Source organism: Labrus bergylta, chromosome 8 (assembly GCF_963930695.1).
Source record: "Labrus bergylta chromosome 8, fLabBer1.1, whole genome shotgun sequence".
Classification (NCBI taxonomy): domain Eukaryota; kingdom Metazoa; phylum Chordata; class Actinopteri; order Labriformes; family Labridae; genus Labrus; species Labrus bergylta.
In genome coordinates, this window is record NC_089202.1 from 15,625,931 (window position 1) to 15,652,213 (window position 26,283).

At 40.0% G+C, this 26,283-nt stretch overlaps 1 protein-coding gene across 8 annotated transcripts in view; it reads left to right on the forward strand.

The window, feature by feature from the left end:
- The window catches only part of arhgef1 (Rho guanine nucleotide exchange factor (GEF) 1), a 40,992-nt gene that overhangs the window by 8,529 nt on the left and 6,180 nt on the right, over positions 1 to 26,283 (forward strand). For 2 of the 8 annotated variants that reach the window (XM_065957590.1, XM_065957589.1), the window contains exons 2-24: positions 3,777 to 3,826; positions 8,677 to 8,763; positions 8,873 to 8,986; positions 10,997 to 11,095; positions 12,588 to 12,630; positions 12,756 to 12,861; positions 14,658 to 14,798; positions 16,693 to 16,722; positions 17,620 to 17,731; positions 18,013 to 18,085; positions 18,307 to 18,336; positions 18,705 to 18,905; positions 19,398 to 19,539; positions 21,491 to 21,655; positions 22,146 to 22,205; positions 22,627 to 22,817; positions 22,932 to 23,078; positions 23,384 to 23,466; positions 23,758 to 23,883; positions 24,147 to 24,261; positions 24,934 to 25,034; positions 25,202 to 25,276; positions 25,367 to 25,442. In XM_065957590.1, coding sequence (XP_065813662.1) covers positions 3,777 to 3,826; positions 8,677 to 8,763; positions 8,873 to 8,986; positions 10,997 to 11,095; positions 12,588 to 12,630; positions 12,756 to 12,861; positions 14,658 to 14,798; positions 16,693 to 16,722; positions 17,620 to 17,731; positions 18,013 to 18,085; positions 18,307 to 18,336; positions 18,705 to 18,905; positions 19,398 to 19,539; positions 21,491 to 21,655; positions 22,146 to 22,205; positions 22,627 to 22,817; positions 22,932 to 23,078; positions 23,384 to 23,466; positions 23,758 to 23,883; positions 24,147 to 24,261; positions 24,934 to 25,034; positions 25,202 to 25,276; positions 25,367 to 25,442 — 2,367 coding nt within the window. The remainder of the gene's footprint in view (positions 1 to 3,776; positions 3,827 to 8,676; positions 8,764 to 8,872; positions 8,987 to 10,996; positions 11,096 to 12,587; positions 12,631 to 12,755; positions 12,862 to 14,657; positions 14,799 to 16,692; positions 16,723 to 17,619; positions 17,732 to 18,012; positions 18,086 to 18,306; positions 18,337 to 18,704; positions 18,906 to 19,397; positions 19,540 to 21,490; positions 21,656 to 22,145; positions 22,206 to 22,626; positions 22,818 to 22,931; positions 23,079 to 23,383; positions 23,467 to 23,757; positions 23,884 to 24,146; positions 24,262 to 24,933; positions 25,035 to 25,201; positions 25,277 to 25,366; positions 25,443 to 26,283) is intronic. The other 6 variants (XM_065957593.1, XM_065957592.1, XM_065957591.1 and 3 more) reach the window with 5 other exon arrangements.

Genomic DNA, 26,283 nt, shown 5'->3' on the forward strand with positions numbered 1-26,283 from the left:
CACTTCCTTTTCTGGTTCCTGTGTGATCTTAAACATGAGCGTCACCGCTGTTTTCTTCGATGCAATTTTTTTTTTTTTTTTTTTTTTTTACAATTTCCTCATTCTCTCTGTCTCTCTCACCTTCTTTCTGTCTTGCTTTCTCTTTCTCTCTCTCCCTGCCCCCCCCCCCCCCCCTTTTCATCTGATAGGTCATACAAGAAATGGCTCTAATAGCTTCCTGAGGAAATTACACCCTCTTCCTGTCTGTGTGCCTCCCCATTTGCCACCTTCCACTCCCCCAGTTTTTTTTTTCGCTTCTTTTTCTTCTTCTGTGCTCAGTGGCCTCAGGGATCTGCTGCTGGAGGAGCAGTGGCGCTGGTAGGAATCCCCCCGTCACTGCTAATGATGCTGGGGTCTGATGAGAGAGCCAGATAAACAGCAGCACAAACACAGCAAGCTATAGCCATTAGCTGCTCTGCTATTTTTGGACACTGCCCTCATAGCATATGGAGGACAGGACACAGCCTATTGTGACTGAGCGTAAGAAGAGAACAGTGACCTGTGTTCATACAATGTGGCCAGGTGCATTCAGTTGTTGTGGATGAGAGGAGCTTTAGTTTTCAGTACAGGGACATGTACTGTAAGTATGTGTGAGTGTCGCCTGCTGTCATTTTGTTGCAAGAAAGAAGATTATACTAATGCAGTTCAATTCTAGTCTAGTCTTTTTTTTGGTAGCGCACTTGTAACCACAAGCAACAGAGATGTCACGTCGTTGTAGCACTGGTGAAGTATCAGAGTAAACTTTCACTTCACACACACACACACACACACACACACACACACACACAGCACAGTTCTATCCTGCTGGCTGCCACAAAAACTAGCTTTCTTTTACTAGTTTGTCTGGAGTTGCCTACCAAAGCCTTAACTCTGTGATTGAGCTGATTTGTTGAACAAATCATAACACAAAGAAAGTTTTTATATATCTCAAAGGAATCTGGAAGTTACGAGGGTCCAGCATTTTAGCTATTTCCAGCAAGAATGTAACTGTCAGATATTCAAGTCATTATTCTGTGATGATTAATAAAAGACTATTGTTTGATGCTTCATCACTTTATCTGATTAACTGAAGAATATAAAATGCCCCTAAAAAGGTAAAGTGCAGGATTAATGGATTGTTCACTGCAGCTTGGTGTCATGTCCACTGCTTATCACACTTCATCTCCTTTTTTCAACTCGGAAATTTCCCTTATCCATGTCATACTGTGAGGAGTCGATCTGAAATTGGCAGGATAATCTTTGAAGAGTGTTTATATATTTTTAAAAGTTATTATTATCATTATTATTTGGTAGAAGTGATTTGATAATTGTATCACGACTCAGATAAAGAACCTGCTGCCAAATCAATATTTGACAGAATTACATTTATCAGATGTAAATTATCCCACACTAAACTTTGAACGTGTGTGTGTGTGTGTGTGTGTGTGTGTGTGTGTGTGTGTGTGTGTGTGTGTGTGTGTGTGTGTGAGATCAACTTTTGGCTGCACTCATGGCCCTTAGCGTTCTGCTCAGTCTGCAGAGTGAGTGCAGCACAGATCATGTGATCATGTAAGAGCATTATTGTGAGGAAACTTGCTCTATTTAATTTAACACTCTTTCTTTAAACCCTCAATGTAAGCGTGTTAAAGCTTGTTACTTGCAGATGCATGCAGCCTTTTCACGGAACTTGTCATTATTAAGATACTTTCTATTTGTGTGTATCAGAGGCTGCTGTTCATCGCAAAGATGTCTTTTGGAGCGTCTTTATCTGGTCGGTGTTTTGGAGATGAGTTTTACTGATTAAATAAGACATTATTAAAATACAGCAGGTGTACAACAATGAGCCAATTCACTGTTTGCCAATCCACATAACGACACACTTTGTTCTCTGTTTGATTTTCAGAAATCCAATATCAGCACTTTTCCTCTCTTAACACTTTGGGTACATTTGAATAGTCCTTTTGGGTTAGGAAGGTTCCTCACTGAGTGAAACGACCGGGAAGTATTAATGTGTAAGCAGTGATAAGAGCTGTTTGAATTCTCCATACGTTAAGGAAAGGAGCTTCACTGCTTCCTTTATTATCTCCTTTAGCTTAGGACACACTGGACCATCCTTAATGAAAGGAGAGAGGAAAATATCCCCCACAATTCCTTAAGTCAACTTTATTTGATGTGCGGCGCCTCTCAACCGTTCATGAAAACAAGGCAAGGCAAGTTTATTTATGGAGCACCTTTCAGACACCAGGCTATTCAAAGTGCTTCACACAGGCACATAAAGCATTTCAAACATTTCACAAGATAATAATATACACACACATACACACACACACACACACACACACACACACAGTATTATACATATCTGTAAGTAAAACAAAGCAAAGCAAAGCAGGTAAAAATGTCTCTAATAACGGTCATGGTGGTTTGCTCAAATGCCACATTGAAATGACTACAATCTACCTGATTGTAGTAAAAAATAATAATTCACTAAAATTAAACAGTAGTTTTACTTCAAAGAAACTTATGATTCATGTTGATTAAATACAAGCGGAGAAGAGGGCGGGCAGATAAATATTCTCCATGAGACAACATTGTCACCTCACATATTGTAGCTTTGCTTTTTTATTTCATCTAAAACTCCAATCAATCAAACTGTGTTGCACTTACCACTTAAGCTAACAGCTAGGTGTGGTCAGTGTTTAACCACTGCATACTGCAGTAGTTAAACATAAGCAGGATTTCTGCAGTTTTGATGAAACGTTGTTTTTCCCATCATGATTAAGGCCTAAGTAAGAAATCCAATTTGTGATGGTGGAGTGTCTGTATTACAAGCTGGAAGACACAACCAGTGTAGTCTATTGATAAAAGTAATACATTTTATTTTTTATTACATAAAAAGAGTAACAAAAGGGATTAAAATCATTCATAAAATCATTCTTAATAACAAGTTAGCTCAAATTAAGAGATATATAACTTCACAGTAGTTCTCAGATCTTCAGACTGTCACAGCGGCTAAAAGCTGCCTCGTCCTGAGGAGCTGTTCTGTTTCATAACCTGAACAAGGTCTTAATATTTATCATCAATATTGGCTGCACTAACAACACGGCACCAGGCGATAGATGCACTCTTTGTAGTCCATCTTCAACAGATTGTAGTTATTGCAGACCCGTGTGACATGTGTAACATCTGCCTTGTGTTAAGAGCAGTCTGATTCTCTTATCACTGCGGTTGTACTTCCTCTTATTCTCTTCATTTCTCATCATTTTTGCCATTCATTTGTGTTGGGCCTTCAATTTTAGATATCTACAACGTCATTCCTCCTGTCCAGAATGAACATTGTGGATATCTACAGTAGAATTATTTCAAGGAAAACCTCTAATTCCTACACAATCCAGAAATTAAGACAAATAATTTTAATACTTTTTTAATAACTTATAACTGTATTGAAAATATCTTAATTAATCTTAATTAATCTTCAGTTGCCTAGGAAGAATTCTACTGCACATATCCAGTGAGGAATTATTTTGACATGGTGGATAAACTGGAAGCCTGATACACATGAACGGCAAACGTGACATAATTTATCCTACAGGAAGAAGGATATTCTTACTTTTGAGAACACAGTTTAGATAAATCCTTATATGGATGTCTTAAAATGTGATTACTGAAGGGAGTCTGTTTGCTTTGAGTGTTACAACTGCTTGCCATAAGACGCTCTTAACTTACCACCCTGCCCTCTGACGGTCACTGATTGACAGGTGTGGGACCCTCCAGTCGTGGTATGGACACTGAAGATGCCCACTTCGGGGTGAGCTCACAGCTTTACTCCTCCTCTGAGGGGTTTCACAATGGCCGTGGGGTTTGCGTAATATATCTGATGTAACTGTGACTCACGTTATAATTAGGCTGCAGCGTAACCTCTTAATGACCTGGTGGAAAATATGAAATGCTTCACTGTGCTGCTTCTTCTACACTTTCAAAAAAAAAAAAAGGTCTAATAAAACAGGTGCTTTTATTTCATTTGCTCATGTACAGTATGAAATGTCTTTCCCCTGAAGCAGAGAGGAATGCTGCTGTGAAGGACCAGTTGTCATATAACACACACACAGACACACACATACTCCCCACAATCACATAGGAATGGCCCCCTCCCACATACATGCTCAGTCTTAACCCACGCCACACACAAAGGCACGTACGCTTGATGGCTATCATTGGATTGATGCCACCTGACACTTAGTTAGTACAGGAATGTGATGAAGGGGAGGGAGTAGAGGGCAGGGTGGGGGGCAGCTGCCGACCCGATCTCCGCACTTCTTGGACGTTCTGTTCGAGTTATCCCATCGGCCCTTTTCTTTTCTCTGCCTCAGCCACGTCTGTATGAGTCCCGAATGACCCTCACAGGTTGCAGTGAGTATGACAGCTATCATGCACTCATAGAGGTGAAAGGAGGGAGGGTCTGCTCACTGTTGAAAACTCACAGACTGTCTCCATCTGTTGTCTGACCCGTGCCATATGCTGGAATGCACCACTTGGCTCCTCCTGCCACGCCACGATCTCTTTAAATGCAGAGCAGCGTTGACCTTCCCCACTTCCCCTCTGAGTAGCCGCAATTTGATTCCCCCCCTGCCTGCTCAAGTTTTTCTCTCTGAGTACAAACATGGATTACAGTGCCTGAGATATCAACCAAGACATAACAACAACAAAGGATGGACTTCAGCGTCTCCTGTAATGAGGAGGCTGAAATGCTCTGATCTGTAGTCCAACACAGTGGCAGCATTTTTCTGTAAGGGCTTTCTGTAGAGTTTGGAAAGGCATCTTCTGCTTGTTTTATTGTAATTTAAATGTGACTGTTAAGTGACATATAAAAACAAATCAACTGTCAGTGCACTTACTTTTAATACTTCAACAGTCACCGTACATGATGTAATAAACCTTTGATGAAGGCCGATATAGAAAACCATGGTAACTAATTTAAGCAGAAGTCCCAAATATTTCATGGTCAGAAGCTTGAAAATAAATACAAATCTATATATCTTGGTCTGACGATGGTGTTGTTTGAATATTTTGGGATTGTATTGTCATTTAAAAAAAAAAAGACATTAGCTGGAGCTCAAATAACTTTGAATGGTGTCTTTGAGTTTGAAGTTTTTACAAGCTTTACAATAAATTTATCACAAACATAATCAGCACATTAACCAATAACAAAATAGTAAATTCAGTTAAGCTCTTAGCTCTAAGCTTTTCTAAGGAAAATTTGGAGAGACTGTTAGACAGAGCTCTCCACAAACTGACAAACAACTCACTAAATAAGAGGATAAATGGCAGACCCTGGAAATGATTTCTGGTCGACTCAGCTAACAGAGCTGTGGGCTCTGTGCACCTGTCATCAGGGTTTTATCTAATCTTTTCAACATTGGAGCTGTAACAGTGCAGCATTTTATCTTTCCACCAAGACACGGCTTGTTATGCTTTTGCAGAATTGTTGTTGTTGTTGTCATGATGACGACTATTTGTTTGGCTGGGTAAGGTGGTGTTGGCTGTTACGTTACGGTAAGGTTCTTGGTTGCGGTGTGTGTGTGTGTTTACTGTATGACTGTATGTGTGTGTTCGTTCACATGTGAGTCTCTACGTTTGGCTAACCCCTCCTACACATGTTGCTCCGAACACTGGCCTTTCTCAGCCCACAGCCTGCTGGATATGACCATGAATGAACACATTCTCTCTCTCTCTTTTTCTGTCTGTATATCTTTGTTACACTCTCTCTCTCTCTCTCTCTCTCTCTCTCTCTCTCTCTCTCTCTCTCTCTCTCTCTCTCTCTCTCTCTCTCTCTCTCTCTTTGTCCCCCTGACTAATGCTCCTCTTCTCTCTGTGTGTCTGTCTCTTTACAAGAACTCACCTTGACCTCAGAGCATTTGAGGTCTACTGCACTCACTGAAAACACACAAAACATTTCCTTTCAAACTAACCACTAAGTGATTTTTCACTTCCTGCTAAAAAAAAAAAATATATATATATAGCCTTCATAACCGCATACTATAATCAGACACTTTCTGTTTTCAAATTTTACACGATTATTATTATAAAAAAATTATTATTATACGAGACACTGAAATTCAACTTCAATAGGCCTATTGAATGCAAGATTGTGAATACTTTAATAATGCATTAGTGATAAAGACATTGCTTTAAAACGTTGTCCTGGGCAGAAATGTTCCCCAGCATTATTATTGGTATGCCACCATTCAATTCAATTAAGTTTATTATACATTTAAAGTACAGTGTACAGTCAGTCGACAATGACATTAAAGGCCTATAGCCCTGACATATATTCACAACTTTTTTTTTATTGTTCCATATAAATAAAAATAATAGATGTACTTATGAAATACATAATATACTGATATACAAATACTTCACTGAACAAAACTTGTCTAGTGAATTTTACTATTGGATGTAAGGGTGCTCATTGATTTGAAGCAAACTTGAATGAATAATGAAACATAAACATATTTCCACCGCGATCTGCTGCGTATATGAAGTACACTGTGATTTGGGATTTTGTTGTTTCACTACCTCTAAATATAGTTAGCATTACTTCTTAAAATGTGATGCATCTGCTTTTCCATTGGTCTTGGACCGGTTTGGTTGTTGAGGTTTTCAAGTGAATCAAATTAACAATCCTCTCCTACAGACCACCAGAGAGAGTTTTGTCCAGTCAGCACAAACACACACAGAAGGAGTATGTGAGTAAACTGTAATTACTACCGCCATAAAGGGACACTAAGTGATGTGAGTGAATGTGTTGTAACTCTTCATAGTCATCAAAACCAAACTACACAAACACCCATGAGCAATAAAATACTTAATAAAGCAAGACTAAAACAAGTACACTTACAGGCATTTGAGTACACTTAAACCATGTGACGATGTATAATTGAAGAAATGTAAAATAGGAAGCGGAGTCAGCAAAGCTAATTTTCTCTAAAACAGATATAAAAGTCCACAGTAGAGCTCGACCGATAAATCAGCCAGCCAATAATCTCTGCCGATATTAGCATATCGAGTGACTACTGGTATCAGCTAATTTGATAAATGCGCCGATATTACTGGATTTATTCACCAGTTAAATATAATTTAATTTGATTATCATTGTATTTCAGTATCAGTTTTCTTTCTCTCGTATTATTATATTATTCTCGTATCGGTCTGACCCTAGTCCACTCCACAGCGCTTGGATTTCTGTTTTTTTTAAGGTTTGTTTTGTTCTTTTACCCCATCCTGCACTGAAAGAACAATTCTAGGTAACAAGGCCATCTTTTAACAAGGATTTGAACTTGAAGATGCAAAGTTTTGGAACCATAGCTCTTAATCTACACAATAACTCCTGTAGTTCCTCACGAACAGTTCCTGAGGGCTTTTCAGTCATACAGTTATTACTGGAAACACCTTTTCCTACAACACACTTCTTTGCCCTCTGTACATTTTGCCCTTTAGACTGTCCTTACACTGGACAATGGTCGATGTTGTACGGTGTAGCTGCTGTTTTCTTTTTTTTTTTCATGTTTACTTTACATGTGTGTTGGTGTGTGGGTTTGTGGGTTTGTGGGTGTTGCCTGCCTGGTTGCGGCTCTGGGTCTGCAGCTTTCAGAGGACTGAATTTATGTTATTTGTGTATTTGTGGGTGTGTATGCAGGGGAAGTGGTGTGAGGGTAAGTTGGTCACCTGCTCTGATGTAATTTTTTTTTCCATTCATAGACCTCAGAGGCAAAGACTTACATAAAGCTTTAATGTCTGATAGTTTAGTTATATTTCTAGAGGGTTAACATCATGCCAGCTAGAAGAGTGATTTTGAGTGCATTTCTAAAAACAACTTCCTGAGCAAAATGTGTCCAAACTTCAGTGAAAGCTCAGATCGAAAAGGTTGTTTGCAGTGAATGTTAAACACTGACTTATTCCCCCCTGATTTTTAGACCTAAACTAAATGTTTTAATGTGGCCTGGGGGAAGAGAACTTTTAGCATTTCACAGAAAATCAACCTAATAAATAAAATAGTGAAAGTTATTCAGTTAAAAACCTTTTTAATTGCTTCATTATCAGCCAATTATATTTCATTATTGGTCTCCCATTACCATGAACTCACAAATTATTTCAGGAGGGACTAAGTTTTACGAACTAAAGTTAAAAAATATTGTATGCTTTGTCAGTAGTTTCCCATTTGTAGAATATTTTAGTCAATTAGTAGAAAAGTTATTTTTAGGGAAAAGCGACAATATTTACATTTTCTTAAACTTTGACTGATGCTTTTTATTTCTTTGCCTTGAATTCTCATATGAATGGGATCCTACAATACCATTACACCTACAGTATATCTTTCTCTCTCTCTCTCTCTCTCTCTTTCTCTCTCTTTCCCTCGCTCTCCTGAGGAGGCGGGATTGGAGATTGGACCCTGGGATGTTTCCTGTCTTTCCTGCTTGATGTTTTTTTTTTTTCACTTGTAAAGTTCACTGTGTCCAATCTTTAATCTGGCTTTATGTCTGGCTCGGCTCAGCGGGGGCTCAGGATGTCAAAGAAGTAGCCTACTGGTTGAAAGTATAGCTTATAATGTTTGCTAATTGTCTCGTTTTCTCTTCCCCCTCTCTCTCTCTCTCTCCATAGCCGGGCGCCTTTGGGGCTCAGTGCTCTAACCCAGCCATGAGCATCATCGGGGCTGAGGATGAGGATTTTGAGAACGATCTGACTGATGTGAGTGACTTATGGAAAGTTAGCTCCATCATCTCTCAGCTGTACTTTTATTATTTTATTTAAATTTTTCTTATTTCTGTTGTCTCTATGCTTCGATCATCTCTCTCAGGTGGCCGATGACCATTGCCCAGCCTTCAACTTAATAGAAAACTTGAAGTATCGGCCGACCCACTTGCTGGTCTTCATGCAACATGTCATTCTACAGTTTGACCCTGCTCCCCTGGTGAGATCTCTGTAATGTACCACCCTGTACAGGATCCGTTTCAGGCCTGATTTCAGCCATCTCACTGCACAAGTCTGAACAGATCATTTTTAATCAATGCAGTTGTCTACACAGTCCATATCAAGTCTTAGGTTACAGCTGCTCTTTATAAACACAATCTGAGCATGGGAGCAAGCACCGCGTTACAGTGTGTGTGTGTGTGTGCATGAAAGAGAGTGAGCACTCAACCTTAATGCTCTTTAGTTGTTGTTCATTTACCCTAGGTGATGAAAAGGGGGGGGGAAATGATCAGTAACAATTATTATAGTTATAAATTAAAGTATAGTTAAAAACTTCAAATATTTAGTGTATTGACATCACAACCTGGAAAGTTGTTGATTTTTGTAACTCTTTACATACAAATTATTTATCAATAATTATTATTTTTAATTAATGCAAAAATGCATGGTTGCATGTTATGGTATCAAAATGTCTAATTTGTACAGGAAGATGTCTGATGGATTGACTAAGATCAGTAGAAGTATGCAGTAGTTGCAGACACTGATCTCAAACAAGCTGCAAAAATTAACAGAAGTTTTCTTTTTCATTAGACCCTCAGCAAATGTGTGTATTTGGTAGTGTTAGTTCACATGTATACAGGAAGTAGAGAGAGTGTTGTGCATGACCAAAGGTCTTCGTTTGAATTGAACTGAAGGCTTTGCGGTTACGTGGTATTTATCTGAACCACAAGCCCACCTGGATGCCTCTCATATATGTGTTTGTTTAAAGAACTGAACAGTGATGACTTAAATAACAATCCAAATTAATCTTTATTTAAAGTCAACCAAGTTTTGGACTCTGGCATAATCACTGTGTAACAAGTACAGTCCTTTTCACCTGAGCCCCTCTAAACACAAACAGTCAGTTTTTTTTTGTTTTTTGTTTTTTTAATATCATCACCCCCCCCCTAAAAAAACATGTTACAAGATGAATTGTACAGCTGTAACTTAATTTTTTTCTGAAGTATGCATTAGAATAGTTTTTAAACAAGAGTGCACTTTCAGCCCTGTTGTGTTTGTGTGTGTGCACCTGAATACATGTGTGTCAGTGCTGACATAAAGCATGCCTGTGCTCTCCCCTTTGTTCTGCATGCAGACACTGTGACCCACCCAGGTACTGTTACATGTCCCAAAGTCCCCCCCCCCCCCCGATCCTTGCCCTCCCCTTCATTACCCCCCTAACTTAAGGAGGTCTGTGTAGAGATAGTGTCAGAAAAAACATGTTTACATGAGGATAGCATCTGTGTGTCCACCATTTAGTGAATAATTAAGATTAACATATATGCACTGTTCTGGCTGAACTGATGATGATTATTTTATGATGTCTTGTCATTATGATTAGTATTTGATAAACAGCTCAGCCATTTGTTCATTTTTATATCAACATCTGGACTGGAACCACAAGTAGCGATGCATCAGTAGTGAAAATCAGGGCCGATAATCGATGTGAAAAATAACAATTTAGACGATTGCAGATCCTCACGATACCAATGTTTTTTCATTACTTGTTTTGGTGTAAGACTCCCAACTGGCCAACATTTTCTGACATGTTTGACCTTGAAATCAGATCAGAGTTAGTCCAACAGATGACTTTAACTTTAACTAAGTGCTTGCCAGCATTAAATTGATACACAACGTCAGGTAAACATTGGCTCCTGACATCGGTTCATGCCACATTAGTTGCCGATGGGCCGATGTCTGTCAACAGGGCTGGTATCGACAGGTACCGATGTTAAACTGATGCATCAGTGCATCCCTACTTTGAAGAACATCAGGTACAAATTTGTGAGACACATTTTTGTTGATGTGATGTCAGTGCTTGACTTCATCAGTGATATTAACCACGCAGCTTAATGTACACAGAAACAGGGCAGAGAAACCTTAGAGTGTATACATGCTCAATATTCACAGCTAATGAAACTTTAAATATGTTTGGCTTTCTGTGATCTTATGTCCATCTCTCTCCTCTCAGCTGTGTTACCTTCATGCTGAACTCTTCAAGAACCTCAGTGCCAAAGAGACCAAGAAGCAGTTTGTGGAGTTCTACAACACTTTCTTGGATAAGGGTGCAGTAAGTAACACACTACACAACATTTACTGTAGGACACAGTCTGTACGGCACTGAAACGGAGATGCAAACAACTTATTGTAACACTGAATGACTTGGGGGGGAAGGTTTATAGAGTTAAATATAAACTTACAATAAAGGAAATATAATTAAACGGTTCATTAAAGTCATAAACACAGTATGTCATGCGTCTAAACAAAATTAGAAAAACCTTATTCAACTTATATTGCCTAAATGTTTGAATGTTTTTACTGTATTGGGCTCTATTCACGCACTCTCTTACAGAGCGAGTGATTTACAGTTAGCACTTTTCACTTGAGGAAGCTCAGTAAGTTTGATGACCTGAAGAGACCCCTTTTCATTTCCCCTCAGTGTGTCTGGACTCTTTCACTTTTTTTTTTTTTTTTTGGAAGTCAGTCGTTGGTTTGGACACAGCAACCTTATGTGATTCAATTACTGTAGCAGATGGACAGCACTGCTGATTACTGCTGCAGATTTTATAAGACTTGAATAATCAAATTTATATTTGCAATATTTTGTGTTTTAAGAAAATGTCCAATTGTCATTTAATGATAGACTTCAAGTTCAAACTCACTAAATACTTTGTAGCTCTGTGTGTTATTGATTTTTATGGTATGAATGATAAATCATTCAAGGTGAAGGCCCTCCTGCAACATAGATAATTGATTCTTTCCCTTTTTGTTGTATCAATGGGCTTTTGATACGGTGCTTTGCTGTGGTCTTTAAGTCTCTTGTCTCTGGTGGAGAGAGGAACACGCTGTGTACACACACTTTATTTGCGAGTGCACAGCGTTTTTCTTGGCCCTGTTTGCTCTGTCCCTGCATCACTCTTCACTTCCTCTCTGTCTTTCTCTGTCGTCTCTTCCCTTCACACCTGCTCGCTGTCAGCTCTCTGTTATAATGCAGTATCCTCCTCACAACTCCTGCTCTGTACATGTGTGTCACTTGCTTGCCTCTCTGTTTTTTTTTTTCTCTCTCTCTGTCCAGCCCCACAGCTTCCTGTCAGGATCGTGGGAAAGCCCTTTTGTTGGCCCTCTCTTAGCGTGTCTTTTTTTAACGCTTCTCTTTAGTAAACCCATTGACTTAAACTTAGCCCATGTTGGCCCCCCGACCTGCTCAGAGCGATGCACTCGCCTCATTTTGAATATGTATTTCAATTGGTTGTTTTTTATTTGTAGTGTTGAAATGACCCCTTGTGGTGTAATGGTGTTACTGCACACTGTATTTGGCTTCTGTTAAGCAGTTTAAAAATAATCAAAAACATGTTAGTCATTAAGACTTTGACAGGACTGCTGTGTTAGAGTACATACGTTTTAGCTAAATGTAACGAAGAAACCAGAAACTGAGAGTATGGTAGATAAAAGCAAAAAAGATTCAATCTTCTGTTATGAATTCTTAATTTTTCTATTGTCTCTACTTCAAATATTCTTTGTTCAACTCTGTATTTATTATCTTTTTTATTTTTGCCCTTCAGATTCTCAGAGTGGCCATCTGCCCTGAGATATGCTATGAACTGGGTGAGTTATATGTCTTTGTCTTGTCCTATTTTATTTTTGTATCCAGAGCAATTATGAAGTATTTGATAAATGCACACGTCTCAGCTTCACCCTCTTCTGACCTTCTCCTGGCCCCCTTCTCTTAGACCGAACTCGTCCAGATCTGCTCACTGAGGAAACCCAAAGGCGTTTCGCTCATGAAATTCAGATTCTGCAGGCTGCAGAAGTGGCCAAACAGCTGGAAGATTTCAGGTGAGAAACCTGATCCCTTCTCTAACTGGGTCCTAACCCTCACCCTTCATGTGAGCATTGAAACAGTAAAACACACAGTTTGGAAGTAGTGTGAGAATGATTTTATAACTATGAAGATATTTAAAAGTCAGTAGTTTAACCCTGAGCGGAAATCTTTTGGTCTTTATATTTGACACCACATTAGCTTTGCCAGTTATGAAAAGGAAAGTAAATTTAGATCATTGTAAACATCTGTTAGAGTCAAACAATCCTGCATGCTTTCCACGCTGCTTCTAGAATATATATTTAAAATGTTCTGGCTCAATAAAATATAAAGTCTTGTATGAATTAAAGTTCAAGAGGTTTATTTAATTTATTTATTAATAAATGTAATTTATAGGATTTGGACGGTGCACATGCTAAATTTTGTCCATAGTCCTATAGCAGGTACTAACAACAAACATTGTTTAAGAGGAGGTGTTCACACATCCAACTATCTCATGAAGTAGGTGCATAGGACATGAAACTATCACATTGAAAAGCAAAAAATCCCCCACACTACTCTTGCGCTGTATCACCAATTTATTAGAAAAAATCTAAACCTTTTGGTCCCTCTGAACCTTTGTCAAGTGCGTTCTCAAACTATTATTACATGATCTAAAGCAGACAATGCTCCACCTACTGTGTGTGCTGAGGTGAGGGCACATTGAGTCTAATAAGAGTCGCTCACCCCAATATCTACCACAATGTCTACATCTACAATCGTGTCAATACTGTAATATTGTCCTGCTCATGAACATGAATTCTGTAAAACTTTACCTCATGTATATTAACCATCTGTTACATGATCACACATTTACTATCAAACTCATCTCAGCATGTTTGCACTACTCACCACTGCACTATTTTCTTATTTAGCCTTTTCTATGTTAGTCTTTGCTCATTTATGTCTATAGTGTGTGAGTCTAACATTAAATATAGATATTTAATGTTGTACTTTTGTACACTGAGAGCACAGTTGACTGACGCCAAATTCCTTGTGTGTCTAAGCACACATTGACAATAAAGCTGATTCTGATTCTTATATACGTATGAAGGCAAGAACACACATTTGACTGGCACAAGAACAGAGAACATACATTCATAATAAGATCAATGAGACTCTACCACACTCACAAAAAACATTTTAAAAAGTACAATTCCAAGACAGCTCACAGGGTAGTCTACAGGGAATCACACAGAAACTCACATGTTAATTTTCAAAATGGACACATTTTGTTACATAAGAAATAAACAATTGGCTGGTTTGAAATGCAGGATGGGCCAGAAGCCCCATGAACGGGCACCAGGAGTGAAGACAGATACTGTATGAGCACAGGACTGTTTTTTTTTTTTTTAACCAGTTTTCTTTTAAAGGTTAAGTAAGCATCACAGACCCTGATATGAATTGGTAAAATGATCCAGGAATGTGTGTCTCTAAATTCAAGGAGCATAAACAGAAGAAAAGGTCATTTTGATTTTCTTTCTGTATTTCATTGTGTATTTAACTTTAGGATGGGCATTTAGTTTGAATGTAAATCAAGCTTAAACAACAAATGTCAATCAAGGAGAAGATATGAAGAAGAGGTAAGTTCAGCAGTCCCTCTGAGCAGATTTAGAAGTGTTATGATGAAGTATGCTGTTTGCATGGTAATACACTGAGAGGCCTTCTTCATTGGCCTTACTTTATGTGTCTGCTCATCAGGACACTTTCATCTGCATCTTGTAGCATTATTTGTTTTCAATATCAACCTTCATCCTTCTGCTTTGTTTTACAGGCAGAAGAGGATGATGGGTATGACCCCCAACGAGGCTGAGCTCATTGATGTGGACAGCCACTATCCCACCGACCGCGTCCCCATTGAGATGAAGGAGAAGTCTGTGGCTGAGAACCTGCTGGATAAGATGTCTGAAACACAGTGAGTGTATTTCTCTTAGACTGGGCTTTACAAAACCAATAAAAAAAATTAAAAGCACTGCCTGTTTGAAAGAACTATTGTAGAACCAGGCTGTTCTTGAAGGATACATTCGAATATATTTTGTGTAAAGACATCGTTGGATGAGTGGTGTCTGGAGCACTTGGATGATCATGAAACTTGCACAGTTGAGTAAACAGGAAAGCAGTAATCAACTTTTTTTAAACAATACTTGAGTCCTTGGTTAAAAGGTTAGACGATTAAAATCCTGCATCAATAAACACTTAAGAAGAAGGACAACTGTGACTCCCTTTGAGCATTTTGCTTGTCTGTACTGCTCACTGCAATTCAGCACAGCCGTTGATCCGTCCCGACAGCATGACTGTAACCAAATATGTCTTTGCTTTTTGTATGTTCAACTTATAAGATGTTCTAGTTATATCATAAGCTGTGCACATAACTAATCAAGTACAAATCTGACAGACAGAAACACAGCTGGAGAGGGAGAAAAACAAGCTCACTGCACTAGAGAACCACAGAGGCAATGGGGATTGGAAGAGAGCACAATAGAGTGAGGAAGGAAGTGAAGAGGCAGGAGGAGGAAAAGATGGAGTCAGCAGTGCCACGCTGGCAGGAAGGCCCTCTGTTGGCATTTTGCCAACCAGAGGGAGGGATGGTTCTGGTGGTGATGGTGAGGGGTTAACACAGTCAAAGATAAGAGGGGCAGAGAAAGGGCTAAGAGAGGTTTATCGCATGCAGCATAGCACCTGCCCTGGACACAGTTAAAGAAAGAAAATCAAGAGATCATGAGGAAAGTTAATCTATCCTTGACCCCGTGGCAGACTGTAATGTGTTATCGCCTGCAAGAAGCCAGTGAGACGGAGAGGGTGAGCAGGCTGGGGAGAGGGCAGAGGACTGTCTAACTTCATCTTGTCAGGAGAGAGGGGGGGAAAAATGAACAGAAACAAAAGAAGATGCACTTGACAAAACAACACTGTCAGTGGCACACCTGCAAAGTGAACTCTATCCAAGACGGGATAATTCACACAGCCTGATCTCTTTCTCTACCAACAAACAAACAATTCTTTCACTTCTCTCTTTTCATCCTCCCTTACAATCATTGCCCTTTTTTCCCTCTCTTACACTCCCCCACACTCTTGCACCCAGTAACCCCCATCAGACACCCCCCCCCCGCCTCCCCCAATTCCTTCCACAACAAAGTGACCTCGCCCCAGCTGTTTCTTATTGGTTTCTCTCATTATGAGAACAAGACTGCCAGACAATTTGATTGGATTATGCAGGGAAATCCCGGGGAAACCCCTCCCACCCTTTATGTTCATAGCAAAACACCAGTATCCGATTTCCACAATATTGCCTGCCTGTTGCATCAGACTAAAACAGAGTTAAATAGACATTTCCGCTTTGCTGGACCATTCTCGACTCCCTTTGCAGACAGCTTACAGTACAGACAAACCGAGCAGACAAAGTTTTAGACAGTCTTAGTTTGACTTATTTGCTGGTTTCTGAGCGCGCTCGTTTAATTTTGATTATTTCGAAAATTTAAAGAGGTGCAGCTTTGGATGCATCTTTTACTTTTTTGATATATTTTCTTTTTGTTTTTGTTTTTCTCCTTTTTTTTCGTGCATATCTTAGAATATGTTCAATAGCTTCTGCTCTGAACACAATAACGCATCAATCAACTTGGAGTTGGATCAGGAAAAGCTTAGTTGCTTCAGATTTCACAGGCCTAAAACACACTTAACTATCTGTAGAGCAAGAGAAAGAAAACATGCTACTTAAAAGGAAGAGGTGAGCTTTATGCTGCAAAATGAGAATCCTGTTTTAGAAGTTTTTCTTTTGTAATAGGAAACATAACTGACAGACTCTCTTCTTTCAGACCCTCTATCGTCTCAGACGAGGAAAAATGGTAAGTAAAGTTGTTTGTATTTTTAAAGTAGTCCAAAGGTTTTGCATGAGTGATGAATGTGAGTGTGTATTCAAATGTGGCTGATTAAATACCTGCATTCCCGCCAAGCCTGGGTGTGTCCGAGCCAAAGAATTTTGCATACTGCGTGAATTCTCATTTAAAAAATGTATTTCTGTAGGGTTCTCTTAAGACGATGTCTTGTCTAATAGCATACATCTTGGCACTTTCTTTCAAAATGCTCTTGATCAAAGCTATTAAGGGAATCAGATGCATTGATAATTTAGAACTTCTTGATTAATTTATTGCACATAAAGTAAATTACTAAACCATGTCATGCATACTTTGTATTCCCTCAGCAGATCTAGTTCTTAATGCTTGGAGTTCTTTATGTTGCAGGCAATGTATTCAGACTCTGTAAAACGGTGACTGCTGATGCAAGACACTTGTGCTTTTGTTTTGTGCATATCCCCAGGGGCTCCTCCCTCTGGTCCTTTTTTTCTCCCCCTCTAACTCCTCATATTTCCCCCGACTCCTCCTTTTTCTTTTTGAAATCTTTTTTTTCCCCCTCACTGCACTTTTCAGCTCCTCTCTTTCTGGATTTCTTTAACTCTCCACTTCTGTGCATTTATGCATCCTCATTTTCAACCTCCTTGCACTCGCCATTCTGTGCATGTCTTTCAGCATCATCATGACTGACACCAGAGACTGTGCAAATACACTACAGACTGATTCTTCTAAATGAAAAAGTTTTAATTTTTCTCCCAAGCATTGCCCTGAATTCAAATGAGTTTATTTTCCCCCAAGGAAAAATATCCTGTCACTGTGAATTTAAAGAACTAATATTACTGGAAGTATTACAAATGATTAATCAATAGTTTTCTCTCACTTTTCCTGTAGCCAATCCATCTTTGCAGCAGTGGTCTTTTACATGAAGCACCTCGGTGTTAAAACCAGAGCAGTCGACAGTAAGAAATCCAGAGGAGGCTTCTTCAGGAGGCAACTGGTAAAGGTACGCTACCATCTCCCACGCAGAGGGATTGCATTAGTTTAACATTTCTATACAATATGGTAATTGAAGTCATTTAAAAAACTGGTTATCAGAAATGTCAATTACTTCACTACTGTCCTTTTCATTCAGTCTTTTTGGGTTATCATTTTTTATTTTGAGCCATGAGATGTTCTTCTTTATTTTAATAATTTTTCTATTTACATTATTTAATAAAAATGTTCAATTTACTCATGTTTCTTTTTTCTTTCTTACTTTCTGTCCTGCCTGCGTTATCTTTCAAGAATAAGAAGGATGAACCCTCAAGGTCCAAGCCTAGAGGAGTGTTTCCAATCCCCAGCTGGATTGCAGGAAACAGTATGTATCTCTTCTCTCTCTGTACCCTGTATTTTACCCGGGCAATCTTAGAATGATTTTTCAATTTTTTCAATGAATTTACAATCTGTAAATGAACATATTATGTATATTTATTATTGTGCATTAAAGTGACATAAATACATGCAGTATTTCTAAATGTTGATGTCCATGAATGATTTGGATATGAGAACTTGTTGTCCTGCCCTTCTCTCCTGTTACAGCTGATGTCAAACCTAAGACGGAGGCTGAAGGTACTCGTCATCCACAGTTCCCACACCCTCCCCTCTTATGTGTAGAAAGGTCACATCCCTACTAATCACCCCATAAGCATGTCTGCATGTCCCGAATCAAACTGGGAGGGGATGTGGGTGGTTGTTCTGTGAACCAAAAACTTAGTAGTACCAAAAACTTCACACTTCTCTTGTTTGCAGCCCTGTTGGTGTTCTCTTATACCCTAACTAACTAACCCTTTCATTTACAACAGAGGGCCTAATTGCACTGTACTCATCCTGTTTGTGCGTCTCTTTTGACTGAAGTGCTTTTGGTTCTATTTTTTCTGCACCTGCTTTTAGCTGTAGTGCAGCTATCCTAAACAGTTGCTACTTTTCTTCATCTCCAGCGGAAAAGGAGAAGGTCAATCCAGAGCGCAAGGGTCTGGCTCCTGGCAGAGGCTCCTTGACTGACTCTGCAGCTCCCTCTATCCCCAGCAAGAAGTCTGGTTCCAGTGCAAGCCCCGCCTCCCTGCCGGGGTTGGAGATCAGTGACGGGTCAGGCAACAACATCATCACCACCAACAGTCCTAAATCTTCACAAACCGATGGTAAGCCTGTTCCCTGGGTTGGTTTGATGAACTCTAAAGTGTGCCACCAGAGTGGTTTATTCATTACAGTCTTTTTTTTATCAGCAGCTAGACTCTCCTCACAGTAGATTTAGCTTGTTTAGCAGTTATAATGTTAACCATATTTAACTTTTTCGGCTTGATAGTTTGCAAATATTTAGTGAAGATTGTAAATATATGCTGTTAGAAAAACCATCAGAAATCAACTAGCTTATTCAAATGTCACATGTTAATGCCCATACTTAATTCTATCCATGTTTTGGAACTTTTTGACAATTCTTTTTGAACACCAGAAAACTCCCCTAAATCCTCTGGCTCACCTAAGACTACACTTGTGTGTTACACATTTTGTTAGATAATTTGGCACCTGAAAAAAAACATGTCGTAATTGTACGTGTTGTTTACTTTTTATTCCGAAAAAATGCAACGTGTAACCCCTCATTTGTTCTGTCATGCTCCCTCCTAATCTTCCAGGGCTATCAAGTAATCGCTTGGAGCCTCCGACTCTGTCAGACGGAGGCGACGTGTCACCTGTCGGGCCGGCTGGAGGGCTGACTATCGGGGAGACTTTTTCAACCAGCGAAACTCCTGCAGAGGAGAATCTGGAGAAAGAGAGGTGAGGAGGATGGAGACGGTACACAGTAACATTCAGAAAGTGACAGTATAACTACATAATTCCAGGAGAAGTGATCGTTGTCAGAATATAGTTAGACTGTATGGGACATGCTCAGCTAGAACAAAAAAAAGGGGGAGGCGTCTGAAGTGCTCAGGCTGAGGGAGCGTGGTAAAACTCCCCCAGCTGTCTGTCCCTGCTGTGTGCAAGCTTCTGTCATGCTGCCCGTTGCTCGCTAGCTAACAGAGCCTGCAGTTCTGTGAAGGACCCTCAACAGGTGAACTTGGACCCAGTCTTCCCTACAAGCCCTATTCCCTTCCTCCTCTTCCTGCCCTCATCCATTTTCCCTCTCACAATGGCATGTATGCTTTCTTCCTAATACCATCCTGTCCATTCTGTGTTCTTTAATGTGTCCTGTTTCATGTTTGCAATGGAGCTTCATTGCATTTTTGTTGTTGCATTTAGTCGTTGTTTGTGCAGTTCGGATTGTCTTGTGTTTTTTTTTTTTTTTTGGATTTGAGTAAAATTTAGGTTATAACTTCAGTGGTTTCTTCCACACTTAGCCATGTGTACAGGGCCTGATAAAAGTGGAGTCTTTCTCTGCTGCAGCTTTCTACCTTCTAAGCAGTTTTGGCTTTTTAAGGCAAGCTAGAGAATGATGGTAACATTGCATTCATAATTTAGTCTTAAGTTTGGTTTTAAACAACTGTATTTCTCCAGATAAGTTTAAGAAAGGGGAGCTCAGCTTGACACTGTGCTTATTTTAGTTATTTATAAAGCAAACTATAGGTTTATCCTTAAATCTTTGTCACTCACCTCATGTGCTTTTCAAGGTGTCTGCATATGTTGTGGCCAGGGCCCGTCCTCTGTCCTGCTTGTCTCCACAGTGTGTGTGCGGTTCCATGTTGTGCCAGGGGCATGGCATCGTATTATTTGGCATGCTACTCTGACAGTGGTTCAACTCGTTTGGTATACAATGTTGAGTTTGACGTTGAATGTTATGGTTGTTACTTACTGGCTTGCAGTGGTTGGGAGGAAAAAAGGCGAGCAAGTAACAATGTGGTGTCCCGTGTTTTCACAGAAGGAAGAGGTGGGTGTCTGCGCCTTGACAGAGTCATGGACATGCTTCAGGCCTTACGCTGATCAAACAACACACAAACAAAGCATACACAATCACATGCAAACACTCCTCCTATTGAATGATAACATGACTGATTCACAACACAAACACATGGCTAAGTATCATGTACCTGCCTGTGAAGGATTTAGCTTGATTGTTGAGGTCAGTTGGATCATTTTTTTAATGGATGTGATGCAGGTTGTATGGATTTTGAGAAATGTTGACCGTTAAAGTTGGTACAAAGATGATTTAGAAGCAATGCATGGCTACTTTTTGTACTTATTATTCTACATTGGCTCATTAGGAATGTCAAAGGCATTCAAGTGGGGCCATGCTTATTGTTAATGAAGCATACTCTATATGTTTAATTATCTATACAGTATATGCATGTCATATGTCACGCATATTTACTTTGCATGATCATAACATTTTCTGTTTTTGATGAAATCTTTTCTCTTTCTGTTAAACATCATTTGCTCTACTGGAATCCATTTCTTTGCCTTCATAATTTCCACAAATATCCGTGTAAAAACTGACTGCATGTGACTTTGATATGTTCTCTTCTACTTTCCTTCCCTTATAAAACGCATCTTCCTTCTTGTATCACTTCTGTCTATTCTTTTGGCATCTCTATTTTTCTTCTTTCCATCATTTTGTTCTTTATTTCTCCTTGTCCTCACTCTTGCCTCTTTTACTATTTGCTTAACTTTCGATCCTCTCCTGCATTTCTCCTCGTCTTTCTTTTTCTATTCCACTTCCTCCTCCCTTCGTCTATTTCCCTATCCCTTCTCACCTAATCCTCTACCCATCCTGTCCCACCTTCCTTCCCTATAGTAGGAAAGTGGGGCGTAGCGAGAGTGCCCGTGTGGACCGGCACTCCTCACGGCGCCGCGGCTCTTCCCGGGCCAAGCAGTCTCGCTCTCGGAGCGATGTGGACCTCCAGCCACCATCTGCCACGACGACGACACCTTCACCACTTAACCCCCAGCACCTCCATCCGTAAGATGGACAAACCCCTTATTAAAGCCTCTGTGATCAGAGCGGTGCACAGCAGGGACAGACAGGATTTCAAACACTGGCAGATATGAAAGAAATCAGTTTGACAAAAAAAGATCAGAATCAGAATAATGGTGGATCAAACCCATCGGGCTCATTCAGAAAAAAAAGATTTGTCAAGTTGTAAGGGATGTTAAAACCAGTTAGAAACTTGAATTTTATAAAGGGCAGTCCTCCATTGTTCAGTCTGACTGACTTTTAAATGACTGTCTGACAGATTTCTCTTTAACCGTTGACCTGTGTTGTGACAGACATGCTGTGATTTACAGTTAAATCACAATTTTCTCTGGTAGGTCAGGCATTAAACTCTCAATTGCAGGGGAATGATTTTTTTAATCAAGTCAATGTCGATGATTAGGTAAAGATTAGGGCCTTTCAGTCTTTCATGAAAGGTTCATTAGTGTACCATTATTTTTCTCTGATTACACAACAGGATCAATCGAGCTGTGTCATACCTCAGAGGGGGGGGTAGTGAAAAGGTGAATGATTCAAAGTAAGCCATTTTTATAATAATGAAAGCACTTTTAGTTGTTAAAAAAAACTTCATTTGGTTTAATCACCTTAAATTTGGAATATTACGTTTCAAAGCCAGTAAGCTGAATGCTTTTGCAGAAAAATATCAATCCCAAGATGCATCTTCTTGCTGCTATTAGATTGAAGTCTCAACTTGTACAGAAAAAAACAACATGTCATGGTGGATTGCTTATCTGCTCGAGGCTCAGGCTAGCTTTTTACCATCCCTACATTATTGAATGATAAGACATCCCTCGTGTGCATATAGAAATACAGTCAGCTGTTTGTTGTTGTTGTTGTTGGTGCACAGCCAACAACCACCATAAGAGTGTGAAGTCTTAAGTCTCTTTACAGTAAACTGGGTCATACTTAAAACTGTGCTGTATGATCCTGTTTCGCAGTTCCGATGGACTGGTTTTAAGTCCCGAAGGGCCCGGCCACTCTCCCACCAGCCCCTCCCCACAGCTGGAGGAGATGGAGCCACGGCTCCTGGAGTTCGAGCAGGACCCGCCCAACTGGAGGGAGCTGGCCTCCCCTGAAGCCCTATCCAGCCTCAGCAAGAAGGAGACCAAGAGGCAGGAGATCATCAACGGTGAGGAGGAGAGAGAGGAAGCAACATGTGATAAAAAGGAAAGAAATGTGTAGATAAACCAGGCTGCAGTGTGTGCTCTCCTTTATTCTGTGTCTGCCCCCTCTCTCCTCTCAGAGTTGTTTGCGACTGAGCATGCCCACATGCGGATGCTCAGTGTCCTGCAGATGGTTTTCTCCAGGCCTTTGGAGAAAGAAGAGCTCCTGACCGCCACAGAGCTGGCTGCCATCTTCCCCAGCCTGGATGAGATCATTGAAATGCACTGTGAGTGTTCCTGCCAGGAGGCTGTCTTGATTTCGAATCTTGTCAGGGTCAGACACATGAACTGGCTGTCTAGTGCGCTCCCTCCAGACCGAGAAAACCATGAAATTAATTTGTTCTGTGAAATGAACTTGAGCTGACAGTGTGAAGGTGCTTGTGTTGTATGTTAATCCAATGATAAAGGCATGTACTACCTGATTATTTGAACAGGATATAACTGGATTTTAAAGTGTTTAGCACCCAGCCTTCAACAGTGCTCTCTCATTGTGTTAAAAAAAGTACCAAAAAAAAAATGTTTTTGTTACCAGATAACTTCTACGAGAACCTGAAGGAAATGCGTTTGAATGACAACTTTGTAGTTAAATCCATCAGCACCACAATGCTCAACAGAGTGAGTCATCTTTCTATTTATATCACCCTGCTCCCCTTCTCTTAACAACTCAAACTGATATATCTGCTGATTTAATTAAACATCATTCTGTGCTGAAGTCTCATTTTGTAGCTATCCCAAGTGCTAAATTCTATTCATCACGATGATAAAGTTATCATTCTACTGTGTAACTTTTCCAGTCCCTTCTCTGCCTACCCATCTTTTCTCCTCTTGTTCTTTACTTCTTGCCAGCACAACATAGTGTGATATTGTGTGTTTGTGTGTTTGTGTGTGTACGTGTGTGTGTTCCAGTTTGGAGGCCCAGAGGGGGAGTGGTTCCAGAAACTGACAGCCCGTTTCTGCAGTCACCAGTCGTGGGCCTTGGACCAGATCAAGAGCAGGCGGAAGAGGGACCCACGCTTCAACTCCTTCATACAGGTAACACACGCACACAAATACATTTATACACACACACACACACACACACACACACACACACACACACACACACACACACACACACACACACACACACACACACACACACACACACACACACACACACATTGAACAGGAAGTCACACATCGATGGGTGCATTCTCAGATACATGGACAGGCAAGAAATAACATAAGTGGTTTGAACATTTCAATCCATTCACACTTTGTGTGTGTGTGTGTGTGTGTTATTGTTTAAATCCCAGGAGGCAGAGAGTAAGCCCCAGTGCCGCAGGCTGCAGCTCAAGGACATCATTCCCATCGAGATGCAGAGACTGACCAAATACCCGTTGCTGTTGGACAATATTGCGAAGAACACAGGTGTGTGTGTGTGATTTTGTGGCTCACATTTGTGTGGAAGGTAGAATGGCCATTCCATGAAATATTAACATTATTTATGAGACCGTTTGTTTGTTTGTGTGTGTTTTATTAATGCTCATTATTTTAATCTACAAAAGATATATGGGGTGCTGGCATATATTGAGGTATATTAAGCAGAAATTTAGTTTCCATAGTAACTTAGAAGCGGATCATGGCTTTGCGGCATCTTCCATTGTGCTTTAAGACATCCACACTGAAAAACACATTAGCATAGAAAATCTGTACTTTTAATATCATATGTTATATTAATCAAATTGGCAGAGAGAGAGAGAGAGAGAGAGAGAGAGAAACCCTTTTGAAAGTAACATAAAGGAAGTTTCATCCACTGATGACCACATGTTTGATTTTAATGCATTGCAGTGCGAGCATTTTTAGTTAAAATGCAGCAGTGCAGTATTCAAACATTTAGCTGTATCTGTCAATCTATATCAGAACACAGGATAAATGTGGGTAATATTTGCCCTCCAGTCTTAAGCACACCAACAAAACACTTAAACAATCGATAACTGTCCGTCACCGAGTCTCGTGTACCCTCGTGATTTATGGCTTTAGTTTGGACTCCTCTGTGAAAGCTATATTTTTTTAACCTCTGTGTTTTCTGTCTCTCCACAGAGAACTCAATGGAGAAGGAGAGGATCCAGCAGAGCGCAGAGTGCTGCAAAAAGATCCTCAACCACGTCAACGAGGAGGTCAAAGTGATGGAGAACCTATTGGTGAGAAACACACAATCCATCACTCAGCACACTGTTATGTGGTGATTGAGCACCAATTGGAGTCTGCTAAATTCATTTTGAGGCCTCTGAAGGTCTCTGCTTGTTAGACGACTTCTTCTGTCCATCCTCCGTCTGACCCCCTCACCTTTCTCTTTGTCTGTTCCCAGACTCTGAAGGACTACCAGCGTAGATTGGACACATCAGGGCTCAAACCCAGTAATGAGCTTTATACTGAATATAAGGTGAAGATCTTTCAGCAAAGTTTGTGTACACTCGCTGTTGCAAAGAAGTGCTCCCACAATTTTGCTGAAAGAAGTTTCTTTCTTTTCTAGAACGTCGACCTGACCCAGAAGAAGATGCTTTATGAAGGTCCTCTGACCTGGAGAGTCACAAAGGAAAAGGCACTTGGTAATTATTTGATTGTGTGAGATAACGGACATAAAACTGCCTTGGGTACATATTTGTTCTGTTACTGGAATAAAGACAAACAAACATGTTCAGGATCATTTTAAACAAAAAAGTCATTTAAATTAAAGGGGTCATATCATGAAAAATCCACTTTTACAGTGTTTCTGTGTTTGAACATATATTTGGGTAACCTGAGAGTCTACCGACCCACAAAATGTGAAATAAACCCATCCAGTCCTTTGTTTGTGGTCTGCATAAGTCTTACAACACAGAGAAAAGTGCTCTGTTTCAAATTTGCTCAACTTGTGACGTCACAAGTTGGATTCTGGTAAAAATAATCCCCTCCTCTCCCCTGGTATCTTGGCCTAGAACAAACCTTTTGCACAGGTCCGCCATTTTTTTCCTCGCTACAGAGGAGTGATGTCTATTGGGAAAACTCGGGGGGGAGGGCTCATTGCATTTAAAGAGACACACACACAAAAAAGGAGTGTTCCGAGAGAGCTGGTTTATACAGGGTCACAAACCTCCTCTGGTGCTCGATTCATGTTATATTTTGACCACAGCGCAGATGATTCATTGAGACCACAGGAGACTGTTTGAAAAGGTAGAAAAGGGCTATGATATGTCCTCTTTAAACAATGTATTTGGACGGACCAAACGGCGACATCTGGTGTTGAAAGTGGAAGTGCAAAAAAACTGCAGTTCCTTGACTGTCCACTTGAGGCTGGCTCCAAAAATGATGAGCTAGAGGGGTGTGTTTCAGGAACCAAGGTATTCATGCAGAGATGAATTGAATTTGCCTTTTTTTAATATGGTGACCCACCTAGTTGTACTTCAAACG